At 40.3% G+C, this 18,995-nt stretch overlaps 1 protein-coding gene across 1 annotated transcript; it reads left to right on the top strand.

Moving 5' to 3' along the window:
* Positions 1-4,439: 4,439 nt before the first annotated feature.
* Positions 4,440-18,786, top strand: LOC119658430 (protein suppressor of hairy wing). The gene is made up of 10 exons (XM_038065830.1): positions 4,440-4,999; positions 11,069-11,288; positions 16,409-16,576; positions 16,670-17,097; positions 17,156-17,288; positions 17,359-17,555; positions 17,639-17,763; positions 17,817-17,955; positions 18,017-18,434; positions 18,492-18,786. Exons 1-10 carry the CDS (start codon positions 4,992-4,994, stop codon positions 18,696-18,698), a joined length of 2,043 nt encoding a protein of 680 aa, XP_037921758.1. The 5' UTR covers positions 4,440-4,991; the 3' UTR covers positions 18,699-18,786.
* The last annotated feature ends 209 nt before the right edge of the window (positions 18,787-18,995 follow it).

The following is an 18,995-nucleotide window of genomic DNA, read 5'->3' as shown; positions in this document are numbered from 1 at the left end:
CGCAGAGCAAACAATGGAAGCATAAGATAACAGGAAGGTGCCAAAAAATACTGCGCTATTATCACCTCCGATGTGAGTAATTCTTTCAACTCTATGCAATGGAAGCCTTTCATAAGATCTATAAACCAGATGGATATGAGCACGTATGTATATTCTGCTAATGATCACAGAATATTTTGTGGTTAAGAAGAAGAAGCTCCTCTATGACGCCAATGAAGACCCAGTTGAATATTTGGTAACCAGTGAACTGCTTCAGGGTGGGTGCTACAAATCAAACTTCTGCTCCCAGGCTACACTTACTAGCGATGCCGGTGACGTCGCGACTATCGTAGTAAATAAACATTTTGCAAATGTTGGTTTGGCATCTGAGCGAATCGGTCAGGCTCATCAAGAAATGGCTCATATCACATAAACTAGAAATGACCCAACATAAAAATCGACTGTACGACAAGGAATCGAAAACACCTCCCCTATTCCAGGGTGTTATACGAACCGTGTCCATTGAATAGTTTGCAGTCGGGGTAACTATCTGCATTCAAATTGAGCCACATTGATACCTAGTCGCATTAACGAGTAACCTTGAACATACCGTGCTACAGTGAGCTATGGAACAACGGACCTCCTCACCCCCTTTGTTGTGAAAATCAAATGAACGAACAATTTAACAAACATAAAAATCACCACAGCAATCGACTACAACCAAAAAGAAAGAAGCTGGAAATCCACATCCACATGCCCACATCTCGCCGAACTGCTAGCTTTCGGGTCAGCCAGTACGACCCGTCCGGTTCCATATATTAGCTCGCGCAGTTGGTGTTCACGACTGGCAAACCTGTTAGAGGAGTTTGGTTGGTTGACAACCTTGGTGACCGTGTTGACTCTCATTGAACAGAGTTGGTGCCCAACGTAGCGCCACAGTTTTTGCGTACATAACACAATTTAAAATATATATGTCTTTCAAAGTTACTGACTGGAGACCTTCTGGCTATCCAAGTGTCATTGAAAGCCGCTGGAGGCAATCGTGACATCGGGCTACTTTCAATCAGACGACACCCTGAGCATACCGAAGTTAGCCATTAGACTGGTGGATTCCTGCACAAGGAAAGCGCTACCATTTCTCCTGGGCTATGATGCCAACGCCCATCACGAAGTCTGAGGAAGCAGCGATACTAATTAAAGTGTATGAATTTATCCTTAACAATAAGCTAGAAATATATAACGAAGGGAACACATCAACATTCGTGACTAGTACTATATGAGGCCATCAAAGGATGCACCCTGGTGGAATAAAAATCTGGACTGAATAAGAATAGAGGTCCAAGAACTCTTTAAATGGGCAAACAAAGCGGGGCTATCAAAAATACATTGACGACGTGTAGCAACGCGATCAGGGAAGCAAAACAAAACAGCTTCAGGAGATTCTGTGAAGGGATTGAACAAACCGTAGAACTTGCCAGGTTATACAAAGCTATAACCAAAGGTAAGGCAATATCTTCAACCTTTCTAAAGAAGGAAGATGGAACTTTTACCGAGAATGAGGAGGAAAAGATACATCTGCTCCTCAGAACTCATTTCCCGAGGTTAGTAAGGTGCTACCTTACGGTGTAACGTGACAACATTCTGCCTGACACCTCAACGAAAAATAGAAGAGAAACAAGTCGAGAAACCGGAAGCTGGACGCTTAAGGTGTGAAAGGATTTGTATATTTCTTTTATAAAGACATTTGAGTGTGCATTTGTCCCATTAGTACGTAGCACGTAATATATATATAATAATAAATAATAATCGTTGGCGCAACAATCCATATTGGATCTAGGCCTTGAAGTGTGTTAGAGCACTTCATTCAAGACCGTAACGGTACACTACAGTATACTGTAGGAGGCAATGTGGTCAGCATTGCGCTCGCCCGAGACTATTACCCTGATTTGACTCAGGTACTCATTCACAGCTGAGTCGACTGGTATCCGACGTCAAATCACGATACAAATTCCACTGTCACCAGTGAGATTTGAACCGCGACCTTCCGCACGACAGCCTTGTGCTCTAACCACTCAGCTATCCGGACACATGTAATATATATATACGTAAGAATATCCACTTTCGCGTGATATTGAAATTCAAAGCTTTGAATTTGCAAAGAAGTGACAACATTAACCTATTATAACTTTGTTAGTAACAGTGAAATTTCCATTACTTGGTAGAATTTATGCTTTATATTATAACCATTGGTAGAATCTATGCTTTATATATCTAACAATTAAAATCATTCGGAGTAGATGGCATTTTTCCAACGCTTCTCCCAACGATTGTAGGGATTATCGCCGTTGATGTAGAGTATGATAGTGGATGAACTCCTAGGATGGCTAACAAATACTGGATTACGAGTCCAGAGTTACGCTAACGACATTGTTTTACTCTGTAAAGGCAGATAAGAGGATACACTTTATGATACAACTCAAACTGGACTAAGACTTACTAGTATGAATTACAAGAAGGCGATGATGCGCATCAATCCAGCCAAAATCACCATAGTACTATTCACTTGGAAACTTAAGTTTGATCATCCGAGAGCCATTAAATTGCATGCCATATAGAGGTAAAACCAGAAGAGAGGTCAAATATTTTGGATTTAAACTAGATCCAAAAATTATACTGGGAGACACATGTCGGAAAGGGCTTTGATGACTTAAGAATAAAAAAGTGGAGGTGCTGCACAAATCGAAGGGAGATTGATATAGGCGATATCTCAAATTACTCATAATAAGGGATAGCATGGCAACGAGGTTTCTTTTCGGCAAGAAATTTGAAACACGTTCGAATAACAGGGCAAACTAGGACGACGTGACAGTGACCTCGGTACGTCGTCGGACTACCAACTAAACACCTCCCCATCGTCAGAGAGCTAGCCTGGAACCGTTTGTGACATTACTTCCGGCTAGTCCCCGAACTCTCCCGCCTTGCGGAGCCTTCAAATCAGGGAATTACTTTCATCAAGGGGAGGGGAGAGGAGGAAGGGAACTGTCAGTTCAAGGACTCCCCTGCCATCCGGCTCCTCCACCGGTTGAGTTCTATCTTCTTAGCAAGGAGAAGGGCCCGAACGTAATGGGCAACACGGTTCCACCTGTGAGCAGTCCTCAGCATCTCTTCGACAATGTTGTCTGGAGAGAGATCCCCTGTGTTTAAATAGAGCTGCTGACGAACCCCATCCCACCTTCCACAAGAAAAAAAAGTGTGGTGGGCGTCGTCCACAACTCCATTGCAAAACACACAATCCGGAGAACGCGCCTTTCTAAGCTTGTGCAGGTAAGACTGAAAACTTTCATGCCCACTTAAAAATTAGGTAAGGAAATAGTCGGTCTCACCATGCTTCCGATTCAGCCACGCACCTAAGTTGCTGATGAGCCGCGCCGTCCATCTGCCTCTAATTTCATTTTGCCACGAAAGCTGCCACTCGTCTAGAGTGTGTTGCCGTTCTTCGCGAGCAACCACTTCCCTTGCGCTTGTATATGGCCTGACGCTCCTTAGCAAGAAGGGCAACGGGGATCACTCCCGCGATCACCATCACGGCCGGTTCAGAGACAGTGCGGTACGCAGACGCCACCCGCAAAGCTCCCCGTCTCTGTACTTGCGCGAGGCGTTTACGATATATATGCCATAGACAGATATGCATTCCCCAAATTTCAAAGGAACTATAGGGGGCACACCATTCCTATTCTGATCGACAGCCAGCGGTCATCTAGGCTTTCAGGTTCAACTAGCTGAACTCCAAACGATTATGAGAATACCTTGAGAGACTGAAGACGCTTGGCTCGCACAATAAAATTTGGGTGCTTTGGTTTTCAGATCATATTGAGTTAGAAGACAATTAAACAGCGGACGAACTAAACAGGAAAGGAGCACCCTTCTGTAGAATCAGGAATTGGTTCATGGCTACGACCTTAAAAAATGAATGGGAGCGGCTGAGGGAACTATGCCAAATGGAAGCGATATGAACCCAGGAGCTCACAGGATTGTTTACACCTCACCAAGAAGATCCTCCCAATCACAGTGGGAATATTCACATAAAAAAGGGATAAAAGGGAGACCCGCATAATTTTCACCCTGAGCCGAGTTTTTCCGCATAATTTTCACCCCAGGCCCAGATTTTTTCTCTATGCCAAAGTTGAAACAAGTTTCGATTTTAGCGCGGGACAGAATATGGTGAAGCCCAAGGAACACACCAAATACCTCAGTGTTATGTTGTTGCGCCGGTTAACTTTCAAGAAACACAACAATAAAATTGTATACGCAAATATTATTTGTTATGGTTATTTATTCAAATGAATGAAAGGAAAATTTTTTAGTAAACTTTGTAATAATAAGTATAACAAATAAAATCCCACAAAGCCCACAAACAGTCATTAATTTCAACTTATTTCCAAATTCAAGAATCCCCAATAGCTCCATTAGTTATTACCCCAATTTTAAATCCTAAATGACAAAAAGTATATGATCAAGCCGAATAATTAATAGTGATAGAGTGATTATAAAAGGTTGAAGTGAGAGCGATTCACTGTCGGGCAATGTATGCATACATATATTAATGCAAATATGTAATTACAATAAGCAAACATTGATTGTAAATACATATCCACTACATTATTTTATTCACGCGTAACTACCTTACTTAACGATACCAGCCTCAGTAGTAACGAAAATCCGTTGGCCCATGAAGATTACGTTAGCGTCAATTAGATCTCGATAGCCTCAGATTGCCTTAGATCCATCTAACACCAGAGATACGCGGCCACACATGTATGAAAACCAACGCGCGCCGAGTATGGGGTATCTGGCAACAAAGCAACAAATGCCCCTTCAGGCGCGGCAAAACGATCGCGCCGCGATCGGCTTGGGAACTCCACCGATCAGTGCATTGCATACACGCAGGCAGATTGGTTGACAGTGAAGTGTGGCAGTGATTAGTGCATAATTATTGGATTCCATCAGCCAAAATGGCTCAGTAAGTAAACCATTTTGTTTTTATCCAAATATCTGATTGAGGGAGAGTTCCTTCAAATACAGATTTTAAGCTGTGCCAAGTATTTTACCTAGGGCGCTGCCTACCTCGCAGAAAATGACATTTGCAAGTGTAGGTGCCACGTAATTCACCAGCCAAGCGGCTGGTGTACACACGAAAGTGAAGCCGCAATTTCTCCGGCCTGTTTTTGCCTCGCCGGACTCACCAAGAAGACGCAAAATCAGTTCATGTTTACACTAGAAACTTACGCCGCTTCTCCTAAATGCAGCCACATATTTAGTTCCCCCTAAATGCAACTATTTCATAAATTTTTGTCGTGATGCACAGTGATGCCAACAATTTATTGTATGCTTCATTTTCATTATACTTAGGGTGAGTGCTGTGCAAATAGTAAGCCAACGAAATGTTATTTTTCTTAGTCAATTGCGATACAATTCAGATTGGTATTGGTAACTTTCTCAGGGAAGAAGATGCATGCATTTCCCTCATCGCTCTTCAACTTTCCAGATGTTGTTTATTCACATTTCTACTAATTATGCATCAAAATGTCATGAGGCTTCCAAATAATGTTCGGATAGACTATGTCTACACACACACACACTATATTCAACATCCATTTCCACATACTATTTCATTTGATAGGAATATGTTGGGAAATTGCCTATGTGCAGGCAAATGCCGGAAAAATATTTGAGCTATTGTAACAAAAAATTAATCAAATTTTCCTGCATAGTCCTCGGGACCTTTGATATGAAAAGCATGGCTCAGATAAAGAAATAGTGACAGTTCCGTTGGCAAGCAAATCAAATTATCCTGAGAGCAGTTCTCAATGCAGATTAATTGCAGATTTGAGACTCCTTTAAAAATAAACAATAATTTTAAAAAAATTATAGGACAAACGGTTTCGTCCAGGGCAGAGGCAACTCTTCAGACGCTGCCTCACCTCTGCCCTGGGAGCAGCGTGATCATGAGTGCCATCAGATGGAAAACGCTCCTTTATATTTTCAGAAAAACACGCCAAGGGTGCGAATTATATCCAATCGAAACCAATAGTTCGAGCCTAATTTTAAGCGTGTTCTTCTTCAGGCGGGTGGATCAACTCAAATCTTGTATTCTGGAATTTCAGTAGTGATAGGGCAGCTTTAAAAACACCAGAACAAATGAGAATAAACAAGTCGACAGCCGGAAGCCCAGCGCTTCATGCATGAAAGTTTTGTTGATTTTTTATGCAAGAATATTGATATATATCATCATCATCATCATCATCAACGGCGCAACAACCGGTATCCGGTCTAGGCCTGCCTTAATAAGGAACTCCAGACGTCCCGGTTTTGCGCCGAGGTCCACCAATTCGATATCCCCAAAAGCTGTCTGGCGTTCTGGCCTACGCCATCGCTCCATCTTAGGCAGGGTCTGCCTCGTCTTCTTTTTCTACCATAGATATTGCCCTTATAGACTTTCCGGGCTGGATCACCCTCATCCATACGAATTCAGTGACCCGCCCACCGTAACCTATTGAGCCGGATTTTATCCACAACCGGGCGGTCATGGTATCGCTCATAGATTTCGTCATTGTGTAGGCTACGGAATCGTCCATCCTCATGTAGGGGGCCAAAAATTCTTCGGAGGATTCTTCTCTCGAACGCGGCAGAGTTCGCAATTCTTCTTGCTAAGAACCCAAGTCTCCGAGGAATACATGAGGACTGGCCAGATCATTGTCTTGTACAGTAAGAGCTTTCACCCTATGGTGAGATGTTTCGGGCGGAACAGTTTTTGTAAGCTGAAATAGACTCTGTTGGCTGCCAACAACCGTACGCGTATTTCATCATCGTAGCTGTTATCGGTTGTGATTTTCGACCCTAGATAGGAGGAATTATCAACGGTCTTAAAGTTGTAGTCTCCTATCTTTATTCTTCCCGTTTGACCAGTGCGGTTTGATATTGTTGGTTTATTGGCTTTTGGTGCTGACGTTGCCACCATAGATTTTGTCTTGCCTTCATTGATGTGCAGCCCAAGATCTCGCACCGCCTGCTCGATCTAGATGAAGGCAGTTTGTACGTCTCGAGTGGTTCTTCCCATGATGTCGATATCGTCAGCATAGGCCAGTAGTTGGGTGGACTTAAAGAGGATTTATATATAGCTCGTAGTATATAAGTATACGTTGAATATACCCGATATTCAATTCGATGTGGTATTGAGATTTTATTATTTTATTTAAGCAAATATCATAACCCGAGAGTATTTTGAGATGTAGACATTATCTGCGTGGACCATAATCTTTTTTCCGGGTTTGGTAGCTTCTTAGAACCTGACCTTGAAATAATTGACCCTTTTGACTGAAGCGCTCAACATTAAATTAATCTTCTGGTTGCTAACTGACATACACTTAAAAATTACTGCTATTAAAAGATCAAATCAACATCATCAATCAATCTTACCGTTATCTCCAACCTGCTAATCCGGACAAAGCAATATGAAGAAAGTTATCGATAATAAAAAGAAATGATATCGGTGACAAGACGCAACCCAAACGGACTCCGCGTCGGACTTCGAATTCCTTTGAGGTTTTATTTCGACATAACACGTGACATTTTGCGCCATCATATGTCTCCTGATAATAGTTATTAGATGATTGATGCATTGCAGGATTATTTTAACTATTATCTTTGTGAAGGCAGGGATCACACGGATACCGCTCCAATTGTCACTCTCAAAACGGGTGCCCTTCGTTAAAATCTTAAGGATTGTCCCCTTCTCCCACTCTCTGTGAAATGTCCCGGATTCTCAATATTTTCGTATATGTAGAAATAGTAGGTCTGTAGTAACTGCATGTGCAGCGATGAATAATTCTGCGGAGAGACCATCAAGCTCAACGGTTTCACTCCGTTTGAATGCATCAATCGCCGAAATGGTTTATTTTCTGGTTGAAGGTACAGTCCATAGTCGCATGTTACGGTGACTAGCCATTTCATCCACAAGAGACGGTACCTCATCTAATGAGAAATGCTCTTTCCACCTCCTTAACTGCTCATCATCGTAGATGAGGAGTCGACCGTTCAAGATTTTCGCAGAACCATCGAAGGAATTGCGACTACTTCCAAGTTCTTTCATGATGCGGTATACACACTTCTGAAATCATTGCATTCTGCGTTTCCCTGACCAGCGCAATATCAAATTTCTTTTTGTTACGGGGCACACTACGCTAAACTTCTCGTAATTTTGCTCGGTATCTCGTCACACCCAAAACCACTTGCAACGGTCAATAAAGTTTTCAACCCCTTCCATTCATCGATCCGCTTCCACGATTCCGTCTTCAGCCAGATCTTATGATGCCCCTTCGTAATCTAACCGACGACCTTCGCTCCACTCGAAAAAAGAGCGTGGCTGCCCAACACTTATCAATATTCTCAGGCGAGTTACTCAGTGCATCTGCCGTCCGATGAGCAAGATAGCTCTCCCACTGCCAAGTGACAGCTGGATCATATAAGCGATCGATGTTGCACTTGGGGGGTTGCAGCTCCGCAATTCTGCGAGATGCGACGATGACGATCTTTTTCGAGGCCGAAGTTATCGGCTCTCTTGTTACAGGCATCCAGAAAACAATTCCTAAATCTACTGCTCATCCCAAAGTAGTCAATCTGATTCCTCGTACGCTGTTCGTTGTGGTTCTCGGCACTCATACTCGAGGAGGGCGATCAAACTCGAGTCTGCAATGGGAATCTGAAGTGGCTCTTGCTACGAAGCCTCGTTGGAGGTTATCTGGTACCATGGCCCTCTAAGAGCATATGTTCCTGAAGGATGTGAACTCGACCTGTTATTTGCGGTTGGCCCCCTTGTGCGAGTTTCAAGGTGGCTGCGGTTGTGCCTATATCGCAGGTAAGCTTAAGTGTGAAGTTACGCTGTACAACTCGGGCGTCGTATCCCAAATCCTGTCAGAGATCAGCTCGGAAGTCAAGAGAGTGTGCCTAGCAGTAACCGTCAGAAAAAAATCCGACACCGGATTTGTGTCTGCTACCATTCGGCTTTCCAGAGTGCAAAAGCACCTTGTCATTGATGTAACAAGAAGGAGAGGAATTTCCGAGTTGTTGAGGAGCATGCGCACATATCAAAAACCAATTATATTCCGTTTTCGATGGCCAAATGTCGTAGCCGTGCAGTGAGTCCCTATCCAAGGCGTTATTCAATGTTCAGTAAAGAAAGTTTCGAAATCTGTAGCTTACCAGTCAACGAATTTTCATCCTTGCTATGACAAGCAAGGAAATTTTGGGTGTACTCTTAAATCCCAAGTCACAGAGCGGCATGGCATATTAATGCTAACATCCGAGTTCTCACAGTTTTTTCGGTTTCTCCAATATATACCTTATTTTATGGTTCACATTGAATCTTGTTCACTCCGCTCCTTAAGGAACATACACATGACATGTCTATAGCAGGAATAGGTGGTGGACATGGTACAGAAGGAAGTTGGAGAATTTGGCAAACCTAAAAACGAACCCGTGTTACCATATGGAATCGATAATTTTCCTTATTTCTTTATGAATGCCAGTTTATACGCTGTTAGTGTTTTCAATTTGATTTTGAGAAAGATGTTTATTTTGGGGACAAAAGTACGTGCATAACTGAGCGCTAATATTGGTTGGCGGAATGTTATTGTTGGGTTCTCCCTAATTTGAGGACTCTCAAATCAAGAGTACGAGGGGCCAGTTTATATCACCTCTCCTAGGTAGTAGTTTGAAATAGAAATTTTCTCAATTTTCTCGTGATAGATACTTTTTATGGACAGACTTCCGTTCTGCTGTTTTAGTATATTCTTTGGTTATAATCGGGAAAGTTTTGCAGATCCAATACCGAAAGTGATCTTAATGTCCTCATATAACGTTCTGAATTTATTGTAAATGTTCCTCGATTTGGTACAATTATTTCTCGTCTCAGAAAGCTCATTCGCTTGATTAACGAATTGATACCTATAATGACCCATGCACCTGCCCGCTTAAAAAGGGAAAGGTTCGAATCGTCAAGAAAGGAAATTATTTGAAAGGAATAAGTTTCTGTAAAATTTTCTCTGACAGAGAATACGCAGTCCGCTTCCAAGAAACGGGGTTTCTTGAAACCAGATAATCGATTGATGTACCCAGGTAGCTGAGCTAGTTTTTTCTTCCTTCCGTTCTGCACGGATTTTCTCAATTTTAACGGATTTTAATCCCAATGGACCATGTACCATGTTTGTATATAAAACACGTGAAGTGATGTACATTTCGTGAAGGAAAACTAAAATGTGCAAAAAGATCTTTCCACATTCCCTAGCCTGGCCGGGAAAGTTAAGAGTGGACATTAGTTATCGTTTTCAATGCTTGTAAGGTCGTTGTAGAACTTAAACACATGGTTTCTCCTTTTGACAAGTATATTTTATTTAACAAATAAGCACTCATTTGGGAGCTACTCGCTGCCTTCTTCAGTACTTAGGTGTTTAGGTAGCTAAGCACTGTACTTGTAGAAAGGAGAAGCTATGTATTATAAGCTCCTAATTTTTGGGTTACATCAATTTGCCTACGGAGCAAATATTCCCATGTTGCATTCTCATGAAACCTTATAGAGTTTTTCTTCCCTTTCCTTCGTTAGAATACCGCAAAAGCTTGTCATTTTTGTGGTCGTCTTCGTACTTGCAGTCTCGTAAGTGATTGCTTCCCAGAAGTCTTTGCAAATACGAGCACAAGCTTTCGAGAAATGTCCTTCCTCATCTTTTTGTGTGATATGACAATATTTTCTTTCAATAAGTTTACAAACAGGCACGCATGACATGTCGACGAGACACATTAGTGGAGGCGTATTTAATTGGTGGCGGTCTTGCCCGGTCAACTTTCGCCATTGTTCAACTTTTTGGGGTAACTCAGCCCTCGTGATTATGCATAGTCAACCCGGATGATCATTCTGGCCATCGCCAACACCTACGCTCATTAAATGTGCCCAAGTTTTAAATGTGCCCAATTACCAGTGCACAGTATTTCGAATTTTTCAATAAACAATTTTAAATTCTTTTATTTTCATTTGCAGATCTAGACGATCAAATCCAAAACGGAATGCTACTGTATACAACATTAAATACCAAGAAAATGATGGAGAAGAAATTGAACTTATTGTCAGAACCGAATCAGAGGAAGCAAAGGAAGACCAAGCGGCAGGAACATCCTCGGATGTATATATCATTCAGCCTGTCAAAGAAGTTTTGGAACACACATGTGGAATTTGTAATCGTGGATACAGCACATTCTATGTAAGTAAGCATATTGAACATTCACGTGTATAGTATTTGAATTTTATAAAAACAAATAACACCCAAGACAAATATTATTCAATTAATTTTCCAAATAAGACCTTATTATAATTTTGCACTTTATTTCATGTGCAAATGATTAAATGGGATATTAAATGGATACAAAGGAATGGCTGGTGTAGCTCTGCTTTGCTGGTTTTCTTCCGTTGCTCAAAAAGCATCCTTCTCGCGCAAAAATGAATATTCTTCACGATTTTTACAAACCAAAGACTCAGGCGCAATGCGGACCTTGTTACTGTTAGTATATCCAACAAGTTACCAAGAACGCTTTCAGCGGGAGAAACCGATTTAAAAATATTGCCAGAATGGTAAAGCCCTAAACCAAAAATGGCAACAGATCTCTATACTACACTTTGGCTTCAATGTTTTTCACGAGCTTCATCAACTATTTCTATATATACTTGGATCTTTTATATGTAACTGTTTTTGGCGTCACCAGCTGCCCTAATTTTGAAGCCGTACTTCCCAACGTTCGTTTTCAAATATACCCTGAATGGCCATTACCCTCGAAATTTTGTTAGTGTCTCATCTATGCTGATGATGTGTTCACATTGGCTAATATTTGAATACAGTGAATATGAATGACTTCCCATTTTTTATCGCTTCAAGTTTATTTCTTGATGATTTAATTCTCTCGTTGCGAATGGTGAAACAGCAGTGTAGAATGTAGTTGCAAAAGCAAGATCTAAATTCTACATTCGAAGCACATATTTTTATTGGTCCTTCTTACATCTAGCTCCAATCAATAGGCCGAGTTTTGCAAAGAAGTTCTTTTTTTGAATTTTGGTGTTTTTTACGCCTTCTTCAATGAATAAAAAAAAAATACTGAATGAATCGCAATTATCCTAGTTTGCGGACCGTAGAAATATGTTCTGAATAACTCCTCAAAATTTCAAAGAATTTCGTTGGTTAGATTTTGGGCAGCCGATTTTCAACATGCGGTTTCGAGAGAAACGCATTTAAAATGTGATTTTTAGCCATAAAACCTTAGGTTTCTTGAAGAAACACATGTACAGCCTTGGCTTCAATTTTTGTCCGTTTAGCAAAGTCATTCGAACGTCATTCGGATCGATAAATACTTGCTTTATTACGGCGATCGACATAAATCTAGCATGTGACTTATCACGAGTTTAACACTATAATTTTCGAACGACTCCGAATATCAAAAAATCACTTTGCCCATATATTCTACACTATGTGTAGATATAATTGATGGCAAAAAAAATCGATTCCAAAAATCCGACACACGGGATGACCCCCTTAAGCCGTTAACAATGGCGAAAGTTAAGGAATCAGTTTTTTTAAATAATCGCTACATGAGTGCACCTTATCCTTCGTGCCTCATATTTTGAATAGACGCCTGCCTCTGAATATGGAATATACTCAGCAGAGTTTGTTTTTTTCAAATAATATTTTGGAAATAAAATATTCCTGTCACTAAATTGTCCTGCTGGCCTGCAAAGTCAGAATAATTACCATCATTAAAGTTGTAACATTGAAGGAGCTTTTAAAAAAATCCTTAAATATTCCTTTGTACTTTTTGCATATTTTAGTTGCTTCATGCATACACTTCAATTTGCTGTGTACTTTGTTTGCGTGTGAATGCGTCTTTCGAGGTTATACCATTTGCTAGGAATGGAGGAAGAACAATAGAATAACCACCGTTTATGGAAAACTATATTCGATATTGAATGTAGATAAATCAACGGAAGAATTGCAAAGGATAATCAACAACATTAGCACATTATTATTTTCCCTCAAGTTGAGTAGAAAGTTAGTCGAAGTCGGTAAAAATCAAAGGAAATTTCATTTGTTCTGCGCTTTCATGCTCCTAGGATATGTGCAGTTGCCAATGAGCGCTACAAGCAATACAAAGTAGCCTGAGCTTGGTGGACTATGTGGAAGACTTCAGACTTCGTAAATGAAAACATGAGTAAAGGAACTTTGTTGCAGATATACGCGCTAAATCTTCAGCTAGTGATCAGCAGTTGTTTTTAAATCCTCACCAGCTTTACACTTTGATTTTGATTTGTACGAAACGAAGTATACATTTTTGAATTTGGAGAGAAATGATTTATACGCATTAAATTCGGAAAAAAATGATTTCTTACCACATCAAAATGTTGCAGTTGAAATTTCTGCTTGCGCAGATTCAGCGCAGAGTATATGGGGGATTGCAAATTTAGATGAAGGGGAAGAATCGAAACTAACATCCAAATGGGGATTCGATGACAGTACCAATCATATCCTGTATACGAATGACGCATCAAGCACAGATGAATATTTGTTTCTTATAGCTGTGGTGCTACTGAAATTGGTGGATAAGAGAACAGCAAAAGTAGTATAAGTTAATTCACTTCCATCGTCATGAGCTACCAACTATCTACAAAATAGTAGCGGGTTCAAGGGAGGGAGGAAAAGGATAGACATTTCTATGAAAATTATGTACATATTTCATGCTCTATTTTGAAAAAAAAAGATCAACCTCTGAAAGCAATCCAATGAATTACATCTTCAGTGAAGGAAAAGCTTCAAGCCTTTCTCACCCGTGCTAATTAAAAATATTTTAAATTCATTTGCGTCATGCGTAACATTGATCCAAAATTACCTCCAGATGGTAAAACCAAAGCAAATAGACCACAAACTCAATCGTTTCGATTTTTACCACATTTTCCATACACTCGATGCACTGTGCGCCGGGTTATCGAAGAATTCCAGATTATCGAGAATACTTTTATACCATAACAAGTCGGGAAACCGGAAACTTGACGCTTCAGGTATAAAAGGTTTTGTGTTTCCTTATGTGAGGAGCATAACGTAGTTCTCCATTGGCTATTGGGGGGATATTGAATATTGTAATTGCTATAAGATAATTTCATTAGACTCTGGTTCCCGTAAGATCGTCGAGCTCGCTGCTCGTCTAACTTCCTACTGTTCTTGTATTCCTCTATGATGTGCGTGCTATCATGTATTTCAACATTGAGCTCTTCTTTTTCTTCTTCTTGGGCGTCTTCACTTCTCCTTGGGGAATTCTAGCCTGCTTCTGAGTTGGTGCATCCTAATCGGAGACACAATGCCGATGCTCAACCCTTTTATCGTTTTTTAAGCTTCGTCGAAGCCGCCGAGTGTGTGAAAAGAAGAATGGGGGGAGGGGGTTTAATTCCGCAAGTCTTTGAAATTCGTCACCTGTAAACGCGTTTTACCATACAGTGCAATTGCAACTCCTCGATATGATCTCACGTCAAGGATGCAGGATGACCATCTGCTGAGAGCGTTTCTCTGATAGCGCCCACTTTTGTAGATTGATGCAATGTCATGATGATTAGTTCGTCACCATTCCAATTCATTTCCTAGGCAGCTAGAACCCTGAGCTTTTGCTTGGTGGCCGATTGGAGTAGATAAATAAAAGGAACAGATCATTTTTTAATTAGGGACAAACTCAGTATATTTATTTCAAATATCGATATTTCGGGAGTCAGTTGCTCTCTTCCTCAGTGATTGTTACAATCTACATTGAAAATGTCCACCGTTACTATTTTTCCCATTTTTCACTATCGCAGGTTTTCAGTAAAGATAGTACTGATGATGATGATGATGTTATTCACACAACATGGCGAAGTTCTTGGGCCACAACTTTTTCCACGAACGCTGTGTAGTGTCACATTAAACTTGATTCTCACTGTGAGTTAGATATTTATCGTGGTTGTTTTCTTTTTCCTTTTTCCCAATAAATTATTTATTCCATCAGTTTGTTTTATTCAATTTGATATTAGCGATTTTTTTATATACTAGATTACAATCTGGTTTATGGGTTGCAAGAGCGGTGTGGTGTTTGGAGCCATGTGCAGCACTTGAATTTGTTTATCTTCAGCTCATCCTCTACTTCTTTAGAGTCCCCAGGGGCATCATTTAGAATTACCATGGCTTTTGCAGGAAATTCTTTCACAGTCGGTATAAAATCTTGTAACGGGTAACCCACCCTTCGGTTTGATGGTTGGCTCTTCCTATCCTGGAGTAGTTGACTTTTCCTACAATCAGCAACAGAAATTCATGTGTGCCAGATGAATTTCCACACGGCAGGAATGTCAATCCGTCTTTTGACAATTGAAATAATAAAAACTTGTTGTTTCTTATTCGTTGGTGTGGGTAATTTATTCTTGCAAATACCGATATTTCGGGAACCACTTGTTCCCTTCATCAGTGCACTGATGATGAACGAATAAGAAACAACAAGTTTTTATTATTTCAATTGATTAATCGTTGGAAACATCGCATAATTTCACTCTGGTCTTTTGACACTTTTCTTCCAGGGGCACTTTCTTCGAATAAAAATCTTGTGCGACTCCATTTCCCCAAAAAAGTTCCACAGCTGACGCATCCCTTGATAATTTTTAAAATTATAAAACCAGCCATCTTTAGTCCAAAAATCGTTATTTTTCATTATTCTTTTGTAAAAGTATTTAGCTTTTTCATGAAGAACTTCACCCGGTAATGGTGCATTCCTGGCACGTTCCTATATGAATCACGTATATAATGCGTGTTTTCCATTTCTGGACGCTCACCAGTTTTGGCAGTCTTCAAGTTTCCCCCAGCAATCTTAACATAGTCCAGCATCTTACCACCGTTGACTTTGATGACATGGAGAGTAGATCGTCCAATTCCGTAGATCCGTTTAAGGTTTCCTTGGATTCTGCTGTATTTATTATTTGTATCGCTGCTCATTTTGTCGACATTTTTATTGAACAAATAAAGACAATATGCAATTTGCCATAAATTTACTACATGGATAGATAGCATCCTAATCTGTGAATAGGGCAAATCACAACGAGTCCGTTGTACTGCCGAACATTTTGGTTGTTTACATTTCCCAGTGATTATAAGGCTTCAGATTACCCTCCGTTCCGGACTAATGAACTACCGGATTATGAAGATTGCACTTTATACCCTTATTTTAACGAACAAATGTTGGCATGAAAACCAATAATCGACTGCCTGTAAATCTTAACCAGTCTTTATGACATTTCTAAATCTGTAAAACTAACTAAAACAACAATTTTCAGTCACTTAGGAAACACATGGCTACATGTACAAAAAAGAAAGGAGATCTCATAGACGAAAGCTACGATGAAATGTCCCTGGAGGAGATAGAAAAACTGCAAGTGGGTGCCAAAGACATGGCAAAAAGAAACATTTGCTACTGCTGTGAAGACAGTTTGGAATCTGCACATGTGAGTGCTATGCATCATTCTATCGTTATTTTTCCTTAAATTTCTTTTATTCCTCTTATTTATATTTTTATTCTTTCTTTCAATTCATTACAGTCAGGACATATTCGTTGCCAAGATTGTCCCAAATCGTTCAAAAATGTCAAAAGTTACAGGCGGCATGCCTCGTTTCTACATTCTTCCATTGCTAATTCGTTTCCATGTTCTATATGTAACGCCAAATGTCCAACGCAAATTATTTTAGATATTCATGAAGAAGCTCATAGAAATGGAAAGCAATTTGCATGTCAGAAATGTGGAAAGGAATTCACTAGGAAGTATCATTTACGACGTCATCAGAGCTTTTCCAATTGCGACCCTGCCGTGAATAAACCCGCACACAAATGCAAAGTTTGCGACAAGGAGTTCTTCCGGATTGACAATCTAAGAATGCACCTTCGCATGCATATCGGGGAAGATACAAAATGTAAAGATTATCAATGTCCTTACTGTGGCAGATGCTTTCAGGGCACTACAACGATGAAGTAATGAAGAAATACCGTTTAGGCTGATCCTGTCAATTTCAAAATATCTTTCTTGCAGCATTCACATTCGTACCCACACTGGCGAGAAACCGTTTATTTGTGACGTCTGCCAACGTGGCTTTCCCTCTATGGGCGCTTTGAGAAAACATAGAAGATCACACACAGGAGAGAAGCCATTCCAGTGCAAAGTGGTAGGTTTTAAATAGAGAGGCCTGAATATTGTCTATTTCTCTTCACTGATATGCTTCCGTCCAATAACAGTGCGAAAGAGCGTTCGCAGCCAAAGAAGTTCTAAACAGGCACATGAAGACGCACACTGGTGAACGACCTCATATATGTACGGAATGCGGAAAAGGTTTCATACAAGCTACTCAATTAAAGGCTCATATGTTCCACCATACCGGAGAGAATGGATTGCCATGCGAGAAGTGTGGCATGACTTTCAATCGAAAGAGAAGGTAATAGTATTGACAACGTTTTTAAAACAACTGAAAAAGGAGATTTCACGTCTAATTTGTTTTGTTCCTTAATGTGCTTCCAGACTTCATGAACATATGACAGACTTTCACTCGGCACTTCCTGGGGTTTTTAATTGCATTCCATGCGATGTTAGCTTTGACAACAAACCTGATTTGAAGTCCCATATAAGTCTTCACGAAAGCGACAGTAAAGAATATTTCCACAATTTCCAATAAGTCTATTAATTTATATTATTTCAGAGCTGTACAAATGCCGGGCTTGTAACAAGAAATTTCTACACGTGCGTAACCACGTCTCTTGTCCCTCATGTAAGATTTGTAGCCATGGGCACAAACTGGCACATGACCATGTTCCCATAAAGAGTAATGTAAAACCACTGTGAGTCATCATCTAACTTTTCCTCTTGTAAATAGGTAAAACTAAGTTATTCTCATTCTAGACGGAAAAAACTTCCAGTTGTCAATGAAGAAACTGACGCAAAAGAAGACGCGCCTCGAAAGTTAAAAATACTCACGTCGAAAGTTAAGAAACCTGTAGAACCTGAAGAAAAAGATATTGAAATCATTATAACAAATGAATGCGTGAATCCCGAAAACACCGACAATGATATGGACACATGGAATTCTGAAGACGAAGATGAAATCTGTGTGAAACTAGAAGCCGAGGAACCATCGATTGTAGCAGATGTAGCAGCGGCTACAGTGAATCGTGAGGAAACAAAGAGCACTACCAAGGCAGCAGCTCAAATTTATTTGGATGATGAAGCGTTGAAAGATTGCGTTGCAAAGCTCTTGAATCTGCTTCTCGATCAAGAACTTTTGGTGGAGTTTGGTTGGCCAGAGGCGTCTATCGAACATGTAAAATTCTTGTAGCATATTACTCCTAAACACAATAAAGTTTTCAATATTTCTCAGGTATTGAGCTCGGTAATAAAACAATGTGGACACGAGCCGGCGGATTACAATAGTTGCTCAGATTACTCAACGAAAATTAGAGAGAATGTGAAGCTGTTAATCACGGTCGTGATAGATAACGATTCGTTCAAAGAATTGCTGAATAACCATTCAATTGATGAGGTGATCCTTCAAATTGTAAAAATGACAAGTGACGCAACTGATTAGACAAAATTAGTTTTAATATTGTCAGGAACAGTAATTGTTCAACATTCTAGTGGTTACATTGAATATATAATGTTATTTTAAAAGCTTTTGTATTGTGTTTCCTTCACCATCGCCACCATCAACGGTATAATGTCCGGTCTCGGTCTCCCTTAGTATAGAACTCCAAATGTATCAATTTTGTCCACCAACTAGATGTCCTTAGCAACTGCCTGGCGTCCTGGACCACCGTTGTCGCTTCACTTGAGACAGAGTCTGTCACTTATTTTTTTTCTACCGTACATATTGCCCTATAGACTT

Source organism: Hermetia illucens, chromosome 5 (assembly GCF_905115235.1).
Source record: "Hermetia illucens chromosome 5, iHerIll2.2.curated.20191125, whole genome shotgun sequence".
NCBI classification, from domain to species: Eukaryota; Metazoa; Arthropoda; class Insecta; order Diptera; family Stratiomyidae; genus Hermetia; species Hermetia illucens.
This window is presented reverse-complemented; position numbering and strand designations above follow the sequence as displayed.

Coding starts and splice junctions, on each gene's coding strand:
- LOC119658430 (XM_038065830.1), top strand. Junction 16,577..16,669: donor ACAGTTTGGAATCTGCACAT/GTGAGTGCTATG, acceptor AATTCATTACAG/TCAGGACATATTCGTTGCCA. Junction 17,098..17,155: donor CAGGGCACTACAACGATGAA/GTAATGAAGAAA, acceptor TCTTTCTTGCAG/CATTCACATTCGTACCCACA.